Source organism: Dendrobates tinctorius, unplaced genomic scaffold, assembly GCF_039654945.1.
Source record: "Dendrobates tinctorius isolate UK_male_01 unplaced genomic scaffold, ASM3965494v1 ptg000250l, whole genome shotgun sequence".
Classification (NCBI taxonomy): domain Eukaryota; kingdom Metazoa; phylum Chordata; class Amphibia; order Anura; family Dendrobatidae; genus Dendrobates; species Dendrobates tinctorius.
In genome coordinates this window covers 47,504,546-47,524,857 of record NW_027361917.1, presented here as the reverse complement: position 1 = coordinate 47,524,857, position 20,312 = coordinate 47,504,546, and the positions used below count along the sequence as shown (strand labels likewise).

Sequence of the window (20,312 nt, the reverse complement as noted above, 5' to 3'; positions counted from 1 at the left end):
CCCTACACCATGACACCACCACCACCAGCCTGAACCGTTGATACAAGGCAGGATGGATCCATGCTTTCATGTTGTTTACGCCAAATTCTGACCCTACCATCCGAATGTCGCAGCAGAAATCGAGACTCATCAGACCAGGCAACGTTTTTCCAATCTTCTACTGTCCAATTTCGATGAGCTTGTGCAAATTTTAGCCTCAGTTTCCTGTTCTTAGCTGAGAGGAGTGGTACCCAGTGTGGTCTTCTGCTGCTGTAGCCCATCTGCCTCAAAGTTCGACGCACTGTGCGTTCAGAGATGCTCTTCTGCCTACCTTGGTTGTAACGGGTGGCAATTTGAGTCACTGTTGCCTTTCTATCAGCTCGAACCAGTCTGCCCATTCTCCTCTGACCTCTGGCATCAACATGGCATTTCCGGCCACAGAACTGCCGCTCACTGGATTTTTTTTCTTTTTCGGACCATTCTCTGTAAACCCTAGAGATGGTTGTGCGTGAAAATCCCAGTAGATCAGCAGTTTCTGAAATTCTCAGACCAGCCCTTCTGGCACCAACAATCATGCCACGTTCAAAGGCACTCAAATCACCTTTCTTCCCCATACTGATGCTCGGTTTGAACTGCAGGAGATTGTCTTGACCATGTCTACATGCCTAAATGCACTGAGTTGCCGCCATGTGATTGGCTGATTAGAAATTAAGTCTTAACACACAGTTGGACAGGTGTACCTAATAAAGTGGCCAGTGAGTGTAGGTCATCAGTTGAACCAGCTGATATTTTTACTAAGTAGCAGGATTGCTTTCTACTTACTGATAGATTTCAGGTGGTGTCATGACTTTCCATGGCTTTTTGCACCTCTCTTTCTTCATGGACATCTGTTTGATTTATTTGCCTGTGTGGATAGGATGGGTTGTTGCCAACATCTGGTGAGAGTTTCATTCATGTCAAAAGCACCTTTAGAAATATATTTACATTGAAAATTAGTGACATGAGGGTGGCTCAGTGGTTAGCACTGCAGCCTTGCATCCCTCCTGGGTTCAAATCCCACCAAGGACAATATCTGGAAGGAGTTTGTATGTTCTCCCCTTGTTTGTGTGGGCTTCCTCCGGGTACTCTGGTTTCCTCCCACACTACAAAGACATACTGATAGGGAACTTAGATTGTGAGCCCCATCGGGGACAGTGCCATTAATGTCTGTAAAGCGCTGTGGAATTAATGGCGCTACATAAATGAGCAAAATAAATAAATAAATGTTCAATATTTATTTCATCCACTGTGGGTTTGTTTTATGTTTTGCTACTTTTGCACTTTGAAAACAATTTTATGTAAAAAATGTTTTAAGGAAATCCAATTTGGCTCCAGCTGCATAAAAATTCTTCTTTATTAGAACAGGTTACAATTAGCTATAATACATAGCTCTCCATTTAATAGCCACACTTAGGACAGAGGCTACGCGTTGCGACCAGTGCGGTCTTTGTCAAAGCCATACTAAATCTCAAAGCATGATCTGCTATATAGAGAAAACTCACCAATGAAAGTGCATCTACAATATCATGTGACATGATGAGAAAGGTCCTTTTTCAGATGAAAATAAAATGACACATAAGCAAAATTAAATGGACATAAAACAAAATCATTTAACAATAATGCAACATTAAATCGTTTCATTTATTTAAGCCACTCGGAAATCTGGTATTTAGATGATAGATCCAAAAAGCTTCTTGGGTTAGAAGACGCCACCTGGCATCTCCCCCCCCCCGAAATGGTAACACTACATGTTCAATTCCCTGTCATTCTGGGAATCAGAATTTATTTAATTCTGCTTATGTGTCATTTTATTTTCATCTGAAAAAGGACGTTTCTCATCATGTCACATGATATCGTAGGTACACTTTCATTGGTGAGTTTTCTCTATATAGCAGATCATGCTTTGAGATTTAGTATGGCTTTGACAAAGACCGCACAGGTCGAAACGGGTAGCCTCTGTCCTAAGTGTGGCTATTAAATGGAGAGCTACAGTATGTATTTTAGCAAATTTTAACCTGTTCTAATAAAGAAGAATTTTTATGCAGCTGGAGCCAAACTGGATTTCCTTGATTGTTCCTGACGCTTGTCTGCACGGAGCTCCGAGTTTCTGCATTTGGTTACTGGTGAGCTGGCTCACTTTTTCTTTTCTAAAAAAAATTTTTGCATCACCATTTTCTGAGAGCTATAACTTTTTTACACGGCTGGTGACAGAGATGAGTCAGGGCTAAATTTTTAAAGGACGAGATGATGTTTTCAAGTAAAAAAATATTTTTTTACATATGACTTTTTGATCTTTTTTTATACTTTTTGTTCGGCGCTATAATGAGCAAACATTGTTTTTGGTAAGCGCTTTTTTTTTAAAAATTTCAAAGTGTTTTAAGTAACAGTTAAATCGCTTGACTATTTTATAGACTGGGTTGCTCCGGACATGGCAATACCAAATACAGTATATGGTCTTTTTTCCATGTGTTTTTACAGAAAAATGTATTTTTACTGGTGGAATATATTTTTTTTAGATATTTCCTTTTTTATTTATTTATTTATTTATTTTACTTTCTTTTACTTAATCCCTCTTCAACATTTATTTGTCTGATCCCTGGTCTAATACAGGGAAATACATATGTATAGCAGTTCATTACACCTGTCAGTTTTGCACTAACAGAACGCTTATTAAAGCTTGCTTATGGCAGGGCCTAAGAGGCCACCGGACTTGCCAGAGACGGTTGTCATTGCTTGACCTCCAGATGGCGGGTTAGTGTCTTGACAACAATTGTGATCGCGTTGTGGGAGTGCTGAATACAGATTTTATCATTAAAACTGACAATTTTGTAGATTAAATACTATGATAACCACTAGATATAAAAAGGCCAAAACATTTGGTATACATTATGGAAGATGCAACCACTATAAGTATGTGCCAACTGTATTTGCTGATTAAAAGCAACATAACAAAGCAGCTACATAATTAAGTGATATTGCTCACAGCCGGCATGTCTGCAGGATCATAAGGAACCACTACTGTAATACATACGATTACCCGATTATCATATGGGGCAGAGGTAAGGATGCACATGATCTATTAATACATCAAAGAGTTAATAGTGCATCAATAATGGAATAAAAAAGCCTAGAACCATAGCATGCTTTGTCTATGGGGTTAGACATGGTGAGCTGATTTCTCACATCTAGCAATTAGCAATTTCCTTTTCACTTAAAGGAAAGAATTAACCAAAATAACTAACATTTAAAGCAAAGGGGCAATTCCTTTTCTTGTAATTCTGTGAGTGGTTTCCTGTGATGAAATTCTTGCAATGAAAATATTTTTTTTTTTTTTATAAAACACCATGTGCGTGAAACATAAAAAAACTACACTTTTCCTTTTTAAAGATAGCAAGTAATCATCTATAATGAAAGAGCTTACATGTTGGATGAGCATAGCAATAGAATTTTATAGGGTCAGATTATCGGAATAAGGCCGGGGTCACACAAGCGATGAGAGAATCGGCTTGATTATGCTAATGACACTCCGGTCAAACTCTGACCTAGGTTTTTGAGCCGAGTCATCTGAGTGTGATAAAGTTCTCTCAGCAGTATGCAAGTATGGTCCCAAGACGGGCAGAAAAAACACCTAGCTATCTGGTTGTGTTGTATCGGCTGGGTATAATAGTGATATGTTGCAGAGAAGGATAAAAATGATGAAGATCTCTTTGGGTTTTAAGGCTTTGTGGTCTGGAACTCCAAGAGATATTGGTAATAGATCCAATGAGGGAAGCTGAGTCAAAGCAAAAAACGGGCAAGACTGCTCTGCAATCCATAATGTGGATAACTAAGTAGGTTTGTTCCAGAGTAAGGTTGGGGTCAGCCTCGTCCCAAAATGCATTATATGGCTTTTTTGCTTCTTACGCTGATTCAAGATGGATCTTTCTCAGACGGATAGTCATTGTGGCTATTTATTTACCCCTTCATTCCCTCTCATATGGAGGGATCATACCTTGGTGAATATACGCACCAAAAAAAGATAGAAATCTCCTTTCTCAAAGAAGTAGAAAACCAAGTAGAAAAGATTTGTAACTTTTATTGTTATCAATGCAAATATTTTACATTCATTGATAAATAAATGGCAGCATTTATATGGTAAACAGCTTTAATATGTTATATGCAGTGTAGGTCTTCACTTCATTCTTCACTTGCTCATACAACATATAGCAGATTGTGGCCTAATAACAAGTGAAATGGACCACAGCAATGCAATAAAGGTTCTTTAACATTTAATGCCACCAGAAACACTGTAATTTCCTTGGCAAAATATAGATAATTATCCTCTGAAATAGAAAATGCAGAGGAAACATGCAACATTGAAAACAAACCGGAGTCTAAAGTACCAACATTGAGGTAAAAATGGTCTGGTTTTTCCAATTCAAACGTTGTCAACCTTTAGCTAGCCAGCAGTTCCGGATGACAGCTATTTGTGAAAACATGCTGGGAAAGAAATCTCCAAAATGACTGGTTAGCACAAGGTCACAATTCCTATTCTATATGTTAATTCACATTAAGCTATAGGGAAAGATTTTAATCCGGAACAATAAGTATTGTCTATGAAAACATTTTCATAAATATAATTTTTCTTCTTCACTGTTATGAGATTATAATAAATACTCGATTGTGCAATACATTTTCTACAATTTTTAAACTTATGCAAACACCTTAATGACTCTCACATATAAACCAAAACTTTTGTTTTTTTTTAAATATTAGCAGCTATCTCCGCCATACAAAGTTCGGCTTTAAATTTTAAAGGTAGTAGCCATATATGAAAAATGAATATTTCTAAAACTGTATGTAGGTCATAAACACAAGTTGACAAAAATAGCAGTAATATTTATTATCTGTGAGACAACTATAAGTAGTTTAAACAGTTCAAATATACAAAGAAAATAATGACAAGTGATTTTCCTTTTCCCACAGTGATTAGAAATATACAAACAATGGTTGTGCAGATCAAAGCTGATGAGAAGAGCTGTATACGTTTACTTCCATTCTTGCCATGAACATAGTGCGGACACAAGCATACCCTTGAAAAGCTTAGAATACCCCATGGATTATCCCAGTCTAAACATCGGTCCTGCTTTCTTGGAATGTATAAATTTATATACCGTAATTGACTCATCTACAGTATAAATATTAAAATAAATGTTTCAAATACTGAAATACTAACTAAAAATAGCTGCCCTTCTCAAAACGAAAGTTGTACGTGTAATGGTAAAAGGACACAACCTAAAAATGCATGTCAAAAAATGTTATAGGTTTTCTCTAGTTGGGAACTAAATGGGCCTACCGAAGGTACAAGACACAAGGTGAAATTTATCAATCACTCAGTCCAATAAATCACAACATTTGGCACAAGGGGTAGATACGAAAAAAAATATTGTTTTCTTTCCTTTTCTTTGTGTCAGTTCCAGTATTTCTATAACAAATGGGATAGGTAGAGTTTAAGAGGTGGAGCAACACAAATGGGTAAAATCTATGCCAGATCATAGATCTCATTTTATGGTGCATGAACTGCTTTAGGTTGCAGCAAATATATCAGAAGGAATGCACCTCTTAATATATTTGTCACACCTTATTCCAGCATAGGAAGCACCAATCTTAATAAATTCTTAGTTTACTTGGTCTCCCATTGAGGATAGAGCAGTAGAGGAAGGTTCCTCTAGCAGCTAACTGCCTTCCAGATATTGGAAAACATGTAATAAATTTACATTTTTCTCTTTTTAAATTTCAATGTACAGAAGAGAGTTAAACAGTTAAAGAAAATGTGCTATCACCTCTGAAACATCATTTAAATATGGTAATCATTTACTCAATTAATTAAAACTTAAGACTTAAGACTTTACAAAGAATTTCCATCCAAAGGTTCTGGCAGTTACTCTCTTCTAGTTTGGATTCCAAGTCCTCATTTTTGGGTTTATATGTAGTAGAACCTCTTACCAAGAAGGTCCATGTTGGCAGTATGTCTTACATTATGATCAAACAGTATACATAATTTCTTTATAATAAAAAAAACCCCACCACCAGCTAGAAGAAAGTCTACTGATGAATAGAAAGGAATGTTTTTTTAAAGGTTAGGAAAGTTATGGCCACCTAAATGGTTAGCAGCACTAGATGGTGTTTCAATGTTTTGAGGAATTAACGTGTTTTTTAGGCATTGCTTAATATTGTGATGCAAATGGAATGTCACCTCGAGATTCCTCTGGCTCAATATATCGTGTCAGTTATGCATGATTGCCACATTTGGTATATACCCTGACTATAGGATAGTTGTGAAGAGCAATGGCGTGCCATTAAGCTCTATTTTTGTTTTTTCTGACATATTAATTTGGAACAAATTACCGTAATGCACTAAAAAAAGCTATAAGATTACTCAGCTTCCTTGCTAAATACAGCATTATACACACTGTAAAGGCTTTCAGAAAAATAGTCATATATATTTAATATTCATCATAGTCCAATAAAATGGCTAATAAGACCATTATGACCATGATAGTTTCTATCCAATTTTTTAGCTATGGATGCCGAATGTGCATTATAGCTTCGTTTAGGTGTTGATTACAATGTTGAGCTTAGTTAAATATACTGCATCTCTCTATGTATACAGTGAAACAAACAATACAACTGTTAACACTTGGAGCCCTCATTTAGATCGATTTTAGTGCAGGACACTTATTATTTGCTTTTCTTTCTGATTTCACTTTTACTGTATATTGTCCCTTTTATTACATTTACAAGCCCTGTATAGCTTAAGAAATCTAAGAACAATTCTCTACAAGGTTGATGAGGTTTGCTTATAGTCTCTCAACATAACTGAAGCATATGTCACACTTGGGGGTGTACAGAGTACTGACTCAGAGACGGGTGAACTAGGCACAGAACTGCCTGAAGCTACTGAATCCCGGAAAGGGGATGGAGGAGTCAAAGCAGGTGAATCCTCCAGCACTAATTTGCTTGGAATAAGTTCATCATCAGGTGTATCTGTGCTATCATACATATAATCCCGAATAAGGTTCAACTTTTCATTCTCTACCTCCTCAGTGGAGGAGTCTATTCCTTCACTGAAAGCCGCCATCTGAAGTGGAAGCACTTGCTGAGTAGGGTAGATGGAGTCAACACCATTCTCTGGTCCTGGTATTGGTATAACAGAGGTAAAGTCTGGAATGCCGGTTGAGAATTTATTGATCACCCCATGCAGCTGGTCTAAAATAGACTTTTGCAATGGCAGGCTCTTAGAGACTGGCTCCGACAGATATACTGATCCCTCCTCAAACTCTTGAGAAGGTGGCGGACTTGCATTCAATCGCCTATGTATCACCATAGATGGGCTGTTTGGTTGGTTGAACCTCGCTGGCTCATTTTCTTCTTCCTCTTCCACGTTGTATAAAGCATTAGTGCTAATATCTGAAAATGTGAGGCTCTTGCTCTGCACTTGGTAACCTTTGGTTATGGGCTTTATCACAGCTGTCTGGTTTGATGATCCTGTTTCCTTGGTCTTCACATGCACTGATAGTCTGTGCCACATGTGTTGTCCCTTCTGCACTTGTCTTCCACCTGGTTCAGACCATGATACAGACTTTCCATTAGAACTATGAATAAAATAAAGATGGATGCATTTGAATATACAGCATGCAGAAAATCACTTCAAAAATTAAAAATAAAAAGCGAGAAAATGTGCAAATGAATGATTCATATATGTGGAATATAATTTAAGCTATGTGTAGTGTATTTATGTGTATTTATATATATATATATATATATAATATAATATATTTCTCTCTCTCTCTTTTTACATTTATGTGTGACTTATGAATAGTATAAAAACATATACATAAACATTAAAGGGCTTGAACAGTACTTTTATACTGATGGCCTTTTCTTTCTTATGGTATGGGAAGAAACCCTACTTGAGCACCCATGAACCAGGATTGCCACACATCTTCAGGCTTACTATGCTTAGGATAGGTTATCAATATCAAATCATCCAATAAACTGTCCCCTAAGGTAGTGGCCAAATCTGATCAGTAGTGGTGCGGGACATCATAGCTCCGTTGACTGCATAGTGGTCTCAGAGGGGTTCTGCACATTCGCCCTTATTCATGTGAATTCCGTAGGATTTGAATGGGTGTGGAGGTGCAGTACCAAGCCACGGCAATTATACAGTTGATGTACTTGTGCTGTACAGCTCCACATCTGATCACATCTAGCCACCACCGCTACTGGGAACAGCTGATCTGCAAGGGAGCTAGGTGTCGCACTCACCCACCACCGGATCTGATATTGATGCCCTATCCTAAGGATTGACCATCAGTATAAAAGTAATTTAATAATGTATATCTTATTCTCTATTTTTGCGACTGTAGTATTTGTTTGCTATCTGTACAATATTGGCTGTACTCCAATATTGGATATATGAAGTAACTTCTGTATAGTAATACAATTGGTTTGCTTATTATATTTTTAATGTTTGTGTAGTCTGAAAGCAAAAGTATTAAATAAAAGCTATTTACAAAAGCATAAAAGGTTATAAATAATAATTAACTTTTATAAAACTAATTTTGATCTTCAGCTTCCATTAAAGCAAAAATAATGTTATATTTAGTCTTATCTCTAGTACTTGTGAGATGACACTTTAATCATCAAACTACATCTGCTTGATTTCTTTATTATTGTATACAAATATATTATTTTTTTCATCTAATTTAAAGAGAACCTGACACCTGATACTTCTTACTCAATCCGAGGCCAACATGTATCAGGCACTGGCTGTATGATCTTTGCCAGGTATGTTTGACTCTAAAATGCTCCGTCGGGGACTGACTACACACTATAGGATAGTCGGACAGGTGGGTTCCCGGCGGCTTCTCCCCGCCCACTACCCTAAATTGATAGGTCTCATCCTATGTGCACGTGTATACAGAGACCTGTCAAACCAGGTCAGTGGGTGGGGATAAGCCTCCTGGTTCTCCTACTAGTCTTCAGCATGATAATTGTAGAAGAAGCAGAAGGCTAGCACTCGACTTCTATGGAGGTGACGGTGCTAGTGAACGGAGCCACTGGTCCCATCAATAGTAAAACATATAATCACTGCACTCATTCAAGAGAAGATTTGCTTCAAGTGGATAATTTATTGGTGAGAAGTGAGGCGACAGGAAAAAAAATAAAGTTTCAGCCAATCAATGGCCTTGATCACAATGTCTCCTTTCGTAGGTTCTTTTCTAGAATTTGAACATGTAGTAATGTTGCGGTAGATAAATATGAAGGTGTGTACATAAAATCCACACTGAGGGAAAAAAATGTTTGCACTGGGGTCCAAAAGACGCCCAGGTAGATATGCATACAGTGTACACCGACAGACAATTGGATTGGTATTTGGTTTTGAAAAAAAAAGAACACATCCGTGTTGAAATGGAGTTACTGTACTGGCCGGCGTTGGTGATACAGTAGAATTGCTTGACATATGTATGTCCAGGCAAGGAGGGGTGATCAAATCAGCATTGCTGTAAAAAGAGTTTATGGCCAGAGGAGGGTTTGGAAACAAGTCCATTGGTGGCACAGCTGTGTCTGCAGATCAGGCAGTTTCCTTGGAGTTGCTCCAGGAGCCAGCGTTGGTGGCTAAGTGGGAGATGCTGACACTTCCGTGTCTGCTTCCTCTGCTCAGACAGTCTTTTGGACCACAATGCAAAAAATGTTTTCCCTCAGTGTGGATTTTATGGACACACCCTCATATTTATCTACCGCAGCATTACTACATGTTCAAATTCTAGAAAAGTACCTGCGAAAGGTGACATTGTGATCAAGGCCATTGATTGGCTGAAACGTTATTTTTTTTTCCTGTCGCCTCACTTCTCACCAATAAATTATCCACTTGAAGCAAATCTTCTCTTGTACGAGTGCAGTGATTATATACTTTACTAGTCTCCAGCATGCTTCTGCCCCAGGCGGCTGTATGTCTTTCTCTGAAATGTCGCAGCATTTTATAGTCAAACATATTTGGATGAGGTAATACAGCCAGTGCCTGATACATGCTGCACAGGAATTGGGCAGTAAGTATCAGGTGCCAGGTTCACTTTAAGCTTATTAACATGTAGTATTATGTCTATGTGTCTTTGTATTTGGGTAAATTGATGTTTCTGTGCAGCAAACTGATGATTTACATGCAAAATATTTGCTATTAGCAGATTCTGATGGATGCGGAATTGATTAGCAGCAGCAAAATAACATAATGTTAGCTCGCTCAAGCAGTACGGTGAATGACTTTCAGAGCTTACATTCCATGCGTACATCGGTATAGCATACATGAAATCATGCAATTAATTCTAGATACATTCAAGGATAAATTATGCAAAGAAATTCACAATGTCATTCCGCATGAAGCATGCCACTTGCTAAATTATGGACCAACATACATGGTTGCACACAATCCCCCACCCAAGAAAGAATATATATGACACAACGGCATTGTCACCTTAAATATCATTCATGCATACTGTGCAGTATATGACATCAGTTTTAAATTGGCAAAAATCAAGATCATAGAATTGTCTTCCCATGATTTTTTCTGATGGCTTTTCCTTAAGTGTGATTATTGCAGGTCAAACTATGATCATAAATGATCAGCAAGGTTTTTCAATGTTATGCCAGACATGGCAACTTCTCCATACATTCTGCTGTGACCCTTTTCAAGTAAATGAAGTGTAGCTTGGTACAGTCCAGTCTAGTCCAGAACAGAAGTCAGCAGGGGTCTCTGGGGTCAGACCTCCACGGGTCACACCTAAGGAAAGGCTGTTGATAGCACTTCTTAAAAAAACGATAGGTATAAATTATTGCTAGAAATCATCTCTTAGTAAGTCAAGTCCATCATTCTAGAGGAAGGAAAAATATGTTATTAGATTATTAGACTTTTTGCCTTCTGAAAACACATTCCTCATATCTGAAGTATTAGGGTATTTACCAATTTGATGTGGAACAAAAAAATTAATAAAACATATTGATGATAGAAACCTCTATCAGTCCTTCTCATCCTCGTGCTTTTTACCTAATGTCGTTTGATATACTGCCTATAGTGATGAGCGAGTATACTCATTGCTCGGGTGTCCTCCGAGTATTCTGGCATGCTCGGAGATTTAGTTTTCGTCGTCTTATCTGCATGATTTGTGGCTGCTGGACAGGCTGAATACATGTGGGGATTGCCTGTTTGCTAGGGAATTCCCACATGTATTCAGGCTGTCCAGCAGCCATAAATCATGCAGCTACTTCTACAAAAACTAAATCTCCGCGCACGCCAAGATACTCGAAGGTCACCCGAACAATGAGTATACTCGCTCATCACTAACTGCCTAGTGTGCCCAATGTGAGGCAGTCACTATTAAAATAATCTATTTTTAAGGTTCTTTAGTGCTAGTGGTGTTCAACAGCTGGTGTCAAATGGAAAACAATGTTTTATACCTTTCAATTTTGGGTTACTATATTTTGAGAGCCATGGTTTTTCTTTTAAAACAAAAAATAGAAATTCTGCCTTTTTTTTTTTTTTTACAGTTTTCAACTCGCAGGATAACTAAGATGTTACTTTTACGGCATAGTCAGCTACATTTGCGCTCATGTGAATTATTTTTTTTTTCCATAATAACTATTTTATAAGACTTTTTTTCACATTGGGTTTTTTTGCTCTATTTTATATGCTATTTATTTATCCTTCTCCTCCTGTCTAATTACTCAGATGCCATTATTTCTGATCCACACCTATTGTAGTAGTGTGCCGGCTGTCATACACTGTAGACACCCGCTGCTGAGGGCTTGGGCACAGCTCCTGAGTCCCCAACATCCCTGAGATGTACATTTATGGCGATTGGCCTTATATCCTTACCACTACTGCTGTAAATGTATTTTGCATCAAAGGAAAATCTAAACTGAAATACAAATATTTTTATTTATAAATTTGTCTTCACATTGCATTTCATCAAAATTGTATCTCTAATTTTTGCATACATACCTGGATGATATGGAGCTTTTTCATATTAACTGTAATGTGTATCATGAAAGTCCCAGCGTCACATGAATTACACTTTATTTTTTTTCCTTCAAATAAAATAAAGTGGGTATATTGAATGATACTTATGGATATAGGGGGCTAGATAGGACTCTATTGAGGGAACACATCTGTATTTTGACAACCAGCCCAGAAGGCTGAGTATTTGTTTTCCTATTCATGATTTTTCCATGGCCATTGGACCAAGTTCAAACCAATTATTTAGTAATAATGTAGCACCTCTCGAGAAGTGCCCAGGTCCTTGCCACCAAGAGTTTCACGCCCTCTCTCCAGAGACACTATAGGGGCGACGACCCTATTATTAGTCCAAGTGTGATCCGACAAAACATCAGATTGCTCTCGGTCCTATGTTATTTAATGGGGCTGTGCACATGTCTGACTTGTTTCTCAAACAGACTATGACTCTGCAAAGAAAGTCGCTGAATGCCCTAGTTAGATCCGATCTTCACATCCCACTCAGCCACGCGAGTCAATGAATGCATGGGAAACATCGGACTGTACTCGGATGACACCTGAGGGCAGTCCAATTTCCACGGCACCACAGAATGGAGAAGATGGAGAATTTTTTTCTCCATCTTCTTTTGATCTGAGAGAATCAGGTCACATTATGATCACACTCTGATCAAACTCTGAGTGTCATTTGCATGATTGGCACGATTCTCTTGGATGAGAAAATCTACGGCTGTCTGCATCTGCCTTAACAGCCACATTATCTGCCTGCTTTATAGATGTGCACCCTTGGCATTAAATATATTGCAGGGGAATTAGGATAAATCTATATTAAAATAATTAGCATAAAGATTTTCCTTCATTTCTAATAACAAAATGTGGATGTTTTTGAAATGTATGCTTTAGTATAAAAAATTATTATATGTATTTCTCATTTATAAAATTAATATTTTCTTACAGGTCCCATAAAGTAGGACATACTTTGCAGAAACAGGAAGGGAACTTATATGGCATAGTTTGAATAATGCCATGAAATTGCAATCTACTTCCCAAGCTGCAATTTAGCCCTTTCAGCTGATTGGGATCTTTTGTGAATTACAGTGACAATGCAGCTGAGGCACTATTCAAAATCTGTTTCCGACTTCTACACCATAATTTAACATTACTATAAAAAAGGACATCTGTTCAGCTGGACTGGATTGTGTAATAAAGTCTGACACTTGCATTTTTCATGTGGCTCCTTCAATTTCGGAATGTCTAGTGTAGCTTAGAAAAAAGAAAATCTGTGACAAGTAGTTTGTGGTGCTTCCAATGTTGCATAAATTCATATATAGAATGAAAAATTGAAAAAACTATTGGCAGAAGTGTGTATTAATAGTTTTTACCTCAGTGGTAAGCCAGGAGTTAAAAACTATTAATACGCACTTGGTCCATTCTTTTGCTGCTAGTTCAGGATATCATTCTGTTTAGGCTAGTTTCACATTAGCGTTTTTTTGCGCAGCGCATCGTGCGCATAAAAAACGCAAAGAAAAGCGCAAAACAAACGCGCGTTTTTTTAGCATCATGCATACGCTGATGCGTCAAAAAACGCAGCGTTGCTTGCGTTTTACATGCGTTTGCGTCTTTTATGCGCATGCGTTTTTAGGTGTGACATTTTTTCCATTGTCTAGACCACATTCCAGACTTGTCTACCTCAAAAACGCATGCACAAAAAAACGCAAGAGTGCGCAAGACCATGCGCACGCATGCGTTCCCATAGACTTCAATGTGTTGTTTTTGCGCATTCCGTGCGCAAGCGTGCGCATGCGTTTTTTGACGAGACAGGGCGGACAAAAAAATGCAACATGTTGCGTCTGGCAAAAAACGCATGCGCACGAAAACGCAAGTGTGCGCAAGACCATGCGCACGTCATGTTAAACATAGGTGCGCACGATGCGCTGTGCACAAAAGCGCTAATGTGAAACCAGCCTAACATGCACTGAGGCACTTTATGATTGATTGTTGGTTTTTCCACTTGGACAGATTTTACCTGTATACTTTTCTTTGCCCCATTGCACTTCTTTTGCGTAAGGTGTATATATAGGCAACGTAAAGGCATTATAATAACACCAATTTCCACCTATTTACTTGAATGAAATATATTTAGGCTTTTTTTTGGTTCTTTTGTATGCATAATCTATGTATGGAACCATTTAGGGTTTATTCAAATGTAAAAACCACTTGTGATCAGTGGTAGCCGTTGTTTTGCCCTGTCTTTGACATGAGGCATCCTTTTTTTACTTGTATTTATATGTTTAATAAAATGAATTTGTAATATACTTCCTTTTCCTTTCGTTGTGTGAGAGGGCATGTTGGTTGTTTGTAGACATTTGGCAATATGCAGAATAAGGTCCAAAAACTGTAGAGAACCCAAAGCCATGACAACCCAACTCATAAATTGCTTATTTGTGATCGTGTTTGAAAAAGAAAAAGCAGTTCTCAGATGTGTTACAAAGAAAACTAATAATAACTGTGGTGTGGACCCCATAGATTTAGGTTTTAGAAATGAATACAGGAATAGAACGCTACATGCAGCCAAGAACTGTTTGCTAGTTATGTGCAGCTTCCCATCAAATGGAGGGAAATGTGGGATGTGATAAAGGGAAGCTACCATCAGAAAATCAGGTTTTTGAGTTAAAATTATTTTTTAAATATTTTTGGATTTTTTTTTACATATCACTTTCTGTATGAAAAATACAAATTCTTGCAATTTTTATACTAGCCACAGGGGCTTTTTTTTAACTAACTTCCTGTTGTTTCAGGAAAAAACACATGTACATAACCACAATGGTTAGCTCTGGACCCCTATCTAATGAGTCTGTGCATAGGTTTCTGTGTCATGGAGGGCAGGGGAGCAGGATCAGGTGTGACATCAACAATTGTGAATGGTGGATCTTGTGTTAACAGATGTGTATAGAGGTGCTACCTGTCAATGTAATCCTGCCTTTGACCCATATTCATGGCCAGTGGCATAGTACTATGCACTTTACAGTGGGTCCTTTTCTAACATACCATAGCGCATGTGATTTCTAGGTTTTGGGTAAGTACTTTTATTATGCAGGAGGACACCCATATGATCCCTTTACCCACAAGCTATCCATCATTGCTTGATGCTCTCTAGCTTTAGTTGTACTCTGAATCACCCACTTGACAAGATATTGCCTCAGTTTATAACCCTGCATTTTGGTATAATACGGTTTAGTATTTTATGTTTATGTATACACTAGCAGAAGAGCCCGGCGCTGCCCGGGCATAGTAACTAACTACGGTTAGTTATAACAAATTATAATGATTATACCTACATATATAAAGCTGAGTGTAGAGCCCCACCCACTCCGCATAGCCACATTCACTATAATATCCCACATCATCCCATCAGCCAGAGCTACCGGACTACTACCTATCATATCCCACATCATCCCGTCAGCCAGAGCTGCCGGACTACTACCCATAATATCCCACATCATCCCGTCAGCCAGAGCCACTGGACTACTACTCCTAATATCCCACATCATCCCATCAGCCAGAGCCACCGGACAACTACCACTAATATCCCACATCATCCTGTCAGCCTGGAGTCAGAACCAGAGCGCTGAGTGGATCGGTCCTAACTTCCATACTGGAGATCCTTTTAAGAGAGGCCTGGCATCAGAACCAGAGCTCTGAGTGGATTTTCCCTGACTTCCATACCAATGATCCCTTTAATAGAAGCCTGGGGTGAGAATCAGAGCGCAGAGTGGATTTTCCCTCACTTCTGTACCGAGGATCCCTTTAAGAGGGGACTTGGGTCAGAACCAGAGCGCTGAGTGGATTTGCCCTAACTTTCATACCGGGGATCCCTTTAAGAGAGCCTGGGATCAGAACCAGAGCGCTGAGTGGATTTGCCCTGACTTGCATACCAATGATCCCTTTAATAGAACCCTGGAGTCAGAATCAGAGCACCGAGGGATTTGCCCTAACTTCCATACAGGAGATCCCGTTAAGAGAGCCTGGGGTCAGTACCAGAACATTTTAAGGCAATTGCCCTGACTTCCATACAGGAGATCCTTTTATGAGAGGCCTGGGGTCAGAATTAAAGCGCTGAATGGATTTGCCCTGACTTCCATGCCGGAGATCCCTTTAAGAAGGGCCTGGGGTCAGTACCAAAGCGCAGAGTGGATTTGCCCTAAATTGCATACCAATGATCCATTTAAGAGACCCTGGGGACAGAACCACAGAGCTGAGTGGAAAGGTCCTTACTTCCATACCAGGGATCCCTTTAAGAGAGGCCTGGGGTCAAAACCAAAGCCCTGGATGGATTTGCTCTGACTTCCATACCAATGATCCCTTTAAGAGGGAAGATGTGCCTACGGGATGGAGGATGTGTGATAGGTATATGGGCACGGAAGGGGGGATTCATTTCTGTCATGTGCTCTCTGCTCCTTTCAGGGAGGCAGACAATGGCTGGGAGCTTATGTTCCCACGGATGCTATATTTCCTCCACATGTTAGTGTCTGCTGAGGTGTTGTCAAGTGGGAAAACTGTTGGTCATAGCAACCAATCACAGCTCAGCTTCTTTTGAACAGCTCTGGTGAAATGAAAGATGCTTCGTGATTGGTTGGTGATACACACACTTTCATTTTTATATATAGAGATTTGTATAACAGTGTGATTTGGTGCTAAACTATTGCAACTTGTGTTTTGTGTGTTGTGTTTTATCTGTACTTCCAGCCTGATGAAGGGTAATAACCCAAAATGTTGATAAATTCAATACAAATATTTTGTGTATGCGACTGGATGTGGTTATATGAATAAAATCACTGGATGGAGAACCAAAGGAGTTGGAAAACTATTCAATCTCTTTTTACTACTGGATGAGGGTTTTAGACACTTCTGTGACTCATGGGGGCAAGAATTTGCATGGTTATGACCACTGGTAGTGATGACATAAAACTCTGCACTCAGGGGTTGAGTAGTAGAGCAGTGAGAATTTTTATTGAAATAATCCATTTGCAATATATATTTGACGCTTTGGTCCTAGATTCTGGACCTTCATCATAAAGTAACGGATTACAGTGGATAAGTTAATTGCAGGAGAAGTAGCGCTGAGGAATTGCTACTGTAGTCGCGTGTGCAATGTTGTTCACTGGTAGAGGTGGTTACTAATTTGTCCATTAGAGAAAAAGTAGGGACACTACTGTGATTACTTTTGCAGATTGGGAAAGAATTATTCTCATTGCTTTGGCTACTATGATTGCTTAGGGATGCGGAAAAAAGCCACTGTCACTACTGTAAAGTAGAGAGATACACCTACTAAGAGAATAGATTGGTATAATTACTAGGGAAAGACTCAGCTTTAACTATTAATTATTGCATATAAGTCAGCGCTTTGAGATTTCTGGGAAAAGGAGAAATGAGTAAATGTCAACATTAATAGTAGGGGAGAAAAATCAGCTCCAAATACTGGTATGAGGGAAGAAGGTTCTCATGTAAATATTGGGGAAAAGTAGTACGGTTGTAATTTATGGGCAAAATGTTGGGGGAACTTTTATGGGTACTGAACTAAGGGAGGGCAGCACTACTATAACTATTAAGTGAAGAGAAGGAACAGCTGTGACTACTATGGAAAGATCGGGAAAAACCTTTCTGAGTACTGTGGAAACAAAGACATTTAGTGTTAGAGTTTCAAAAAATATTCATATTGCCATGGACTGGGATACAGATTGTTTCAGCAGGACCAGGGCAGTAGGCACTTCTGTGGCTGGAATCCTTGTTCTGACATCCTGAATAATTTTTGCACTTAGTAAAACATGTGACATTATGGTATCGCGTAAAGCCTATTCACTAGATACTCTGGATTGAATGCTCTGAGTTGTGCAATACTGGACTACTGGTGAAAAAAAGAGTGACAGAATTGCTGTAAGCACTGGTAAAAGAAAGAAGGCACTTAATTTTAAAGTGCTGCGGAATATCTCTGCGCTGTATAAAATAATAATTATTATTGTTGTAGTTTCTGTTTCCTTGCAGCAATCCATGGAGGAAATTATGCATTACACAGTGCCCATTCAGATCAATGGGTTGTCTCTGTAATGCTGGTTAGGTTATGTAGAGCTTGTTCATAACTTTCTACAGACCGAGTAAAAAGTCTGTATAGGATCCATAATGTGCATTTTATAACACTGTGGTAATCATAAAGTGACCTGTACTTACTTTGTATTCCCAGCACTTGGTTTCTTTCTTCTGAAGATGCTGAGGAAGGTGTTTGATCTGCACGGTGTTTTTCCATCTCCGACGTGCATACGTACAACATCAGAAGTAGTGAAAGCACTTCGAACGTTCCTTTCAGGTTTGGCAATGATAATGTACATCTTGGGTGTAAACATACAACTCAAAGCAACTGTGACACTAAGACTGACAGCAAAAGATGTGGTAATGATCTTGTAGTTGCTCCCAAAATATATTGGGACAAATGCCAACCAGATGATACAAGTAGTGTACATTGTGAATGCAATGTATTTAGCTTCATTGAAGTTTGCTGGAACATTGCGGGTCTTGAATGCATAATAGGTGCAGCTCATTATCAGCAGTCCATTGTAGCCTAGAGGAGCCACCACACCTAAATTACTAGTGTTACAGATCAAATAGACTTCTTTAATGCTTGGATAAGAAAGAATTGGCATTGGCGGCTCCATAATCATCAATGTGACTACCAAAGTAAGCTGCAGGCTAATCAATATTGAAGCAATGATAACTTGCGCGCAAGCACTCATAAAACGTGGCTTACGGGTACAAATTTTCTTTTTACTTCCTGCTAATATTCGGGCAATACGATTGGTTTTGGTCACCAGCGCTGAGTAACACATTGCTGAAGAGAGACCAACCAGGAGGCGCTGCAAGTAGCATGAAGTTGTAGTGGGCTTGGCTAAGAGTGTGAAAGGACATATATAACCTAGGAAAATCCCAGCCAGGATAATGTAGCAAAGCTCTCGACTGGATGACTTCACCACAGGTGTGTCCCTGTAGAGAATGAAGATCAGGGTGACAAACATAGTGATAAGAATCCCCACACAGGAGAAGGCCACAGCAATGATGGATTCAATGTCACTCCACTGCAGGTATTTTATAATTATCGGCTCACAACCTGTTGGAAGAACGAAAATCTGGGTTAGTTTCTCTTCTTAGTAAGATACAGTATGTATTTACACTTTTTACTTAATTTTAACAATTTTCATACCCTACAAAAAACTTTCTAATGTATCTTGGTAGACAAATATGTTTCTTTTTCCACTTATAAGCCATTTCTTCTATCCTCACCTCCTGAATGGAGAATGAAATATGGAAAGTCTTGGTCAAATTAGAAAGAACTGCTATTGGCATATCAGATTAAAGTTCAATCTTTATAGCTCCCCAATGGAACATGTTTTCTGGATTTCCTCATTATTGCACAAGTGATGGAATTATTATCAAGGCATCAGAAATTTCCATAGCTTCTCTCACTCGTGCAATATTAAGGAAATCCTGAAAACATGTTCTTTTGGTGGGCTGTGAGGAATAATCTGCTCTAGAGAAAAAGATCAGACTACCATTGCTATATACAGTTGTGGCCAAAAGTATTGACACCCCTGCAATTCTGTCAGATAATACTCAGTTTCTTCCTGAAAATGATTGCAAACACAAATTCTTTGGTATTATTATCTTCATTTAATTTGTCTTAAATGAAAAAACACAAAAGAGAATGAAGCAAAAAGCAAAACATTGATCATTTCACACAAAACTCCAAAAATTGGCCAGGCAAAAGTATTCGCACCCTCAGCCTAATACTTGGTTGCACAACCTTTAGACAAAATAACTGCGACCAACCGCTTCCGGTAACCATCAATGAGTTTCTTACAATGCTCTGCTGGAATTTTAGACCATTCTTCTTTGGCAAACTGCTCCAGGTCCCTGATATTTGAAGGGTGCCTTCTCCAAACTGCCATTTTTAGATCTCTCCACGCGTGTTCTATGGGATTCAGGTCTGGACTCATTGCTGGCCACCTTAGAAGTCTCCAGTGCTTTCTCTCAAACCATTTTCTAGTGCTTTTTGAAGTGTGTTTTGGGTCATTGTCCTGCTGGAAGACCCATGACCTCTGAGGGAGACCCAGCTTTCTCACACTGGACCCTACATTATGCTGCAAAATTTGTTGGTAGTCTTCAGACTTCATAATGCCATGCACACGGTCAAGCAGTCCAG

General features: G+C 38.8%; 1 protein-coding gene across 4 annotated transcripts in view; it reads right to left on the bottom strand.

Annotated features, from left to right (window-relative positions):
• Positions 1-4,073: 4,073 nt before the first annotated feature.
• The window catches only part of GRM1 (glutamate metabotropic receptor 1), a 649,343-nt gene continuing 633,104 nt past the window's right edge, over positions 4,074-20,312 (bottom strand). For 3 of the 4 annotated variants that reach the window (XM_073557671.1, XM_073557670.1, XM_073557673.1), the window contains exons 8-9: positions 18,290-19,220; positions 4,074-7,652 (exon numbers count right to left, since the gene is read on the bottom strand). In XM_073557671.1, coding sequence (XP_073413772.1) covers positions 6,836-7,652; positions 18,290-19,220 — 1,748 coding nt within the window. In that variant the 3' untranslated portion in view covers positions 4,074-6,835. The remainder of the gene's footprint in view (positions 7,653-18,289; positions 19,221-20,312) is intronic. The other variant, XM_073557674.1, reaches the window with a different exon arrangement.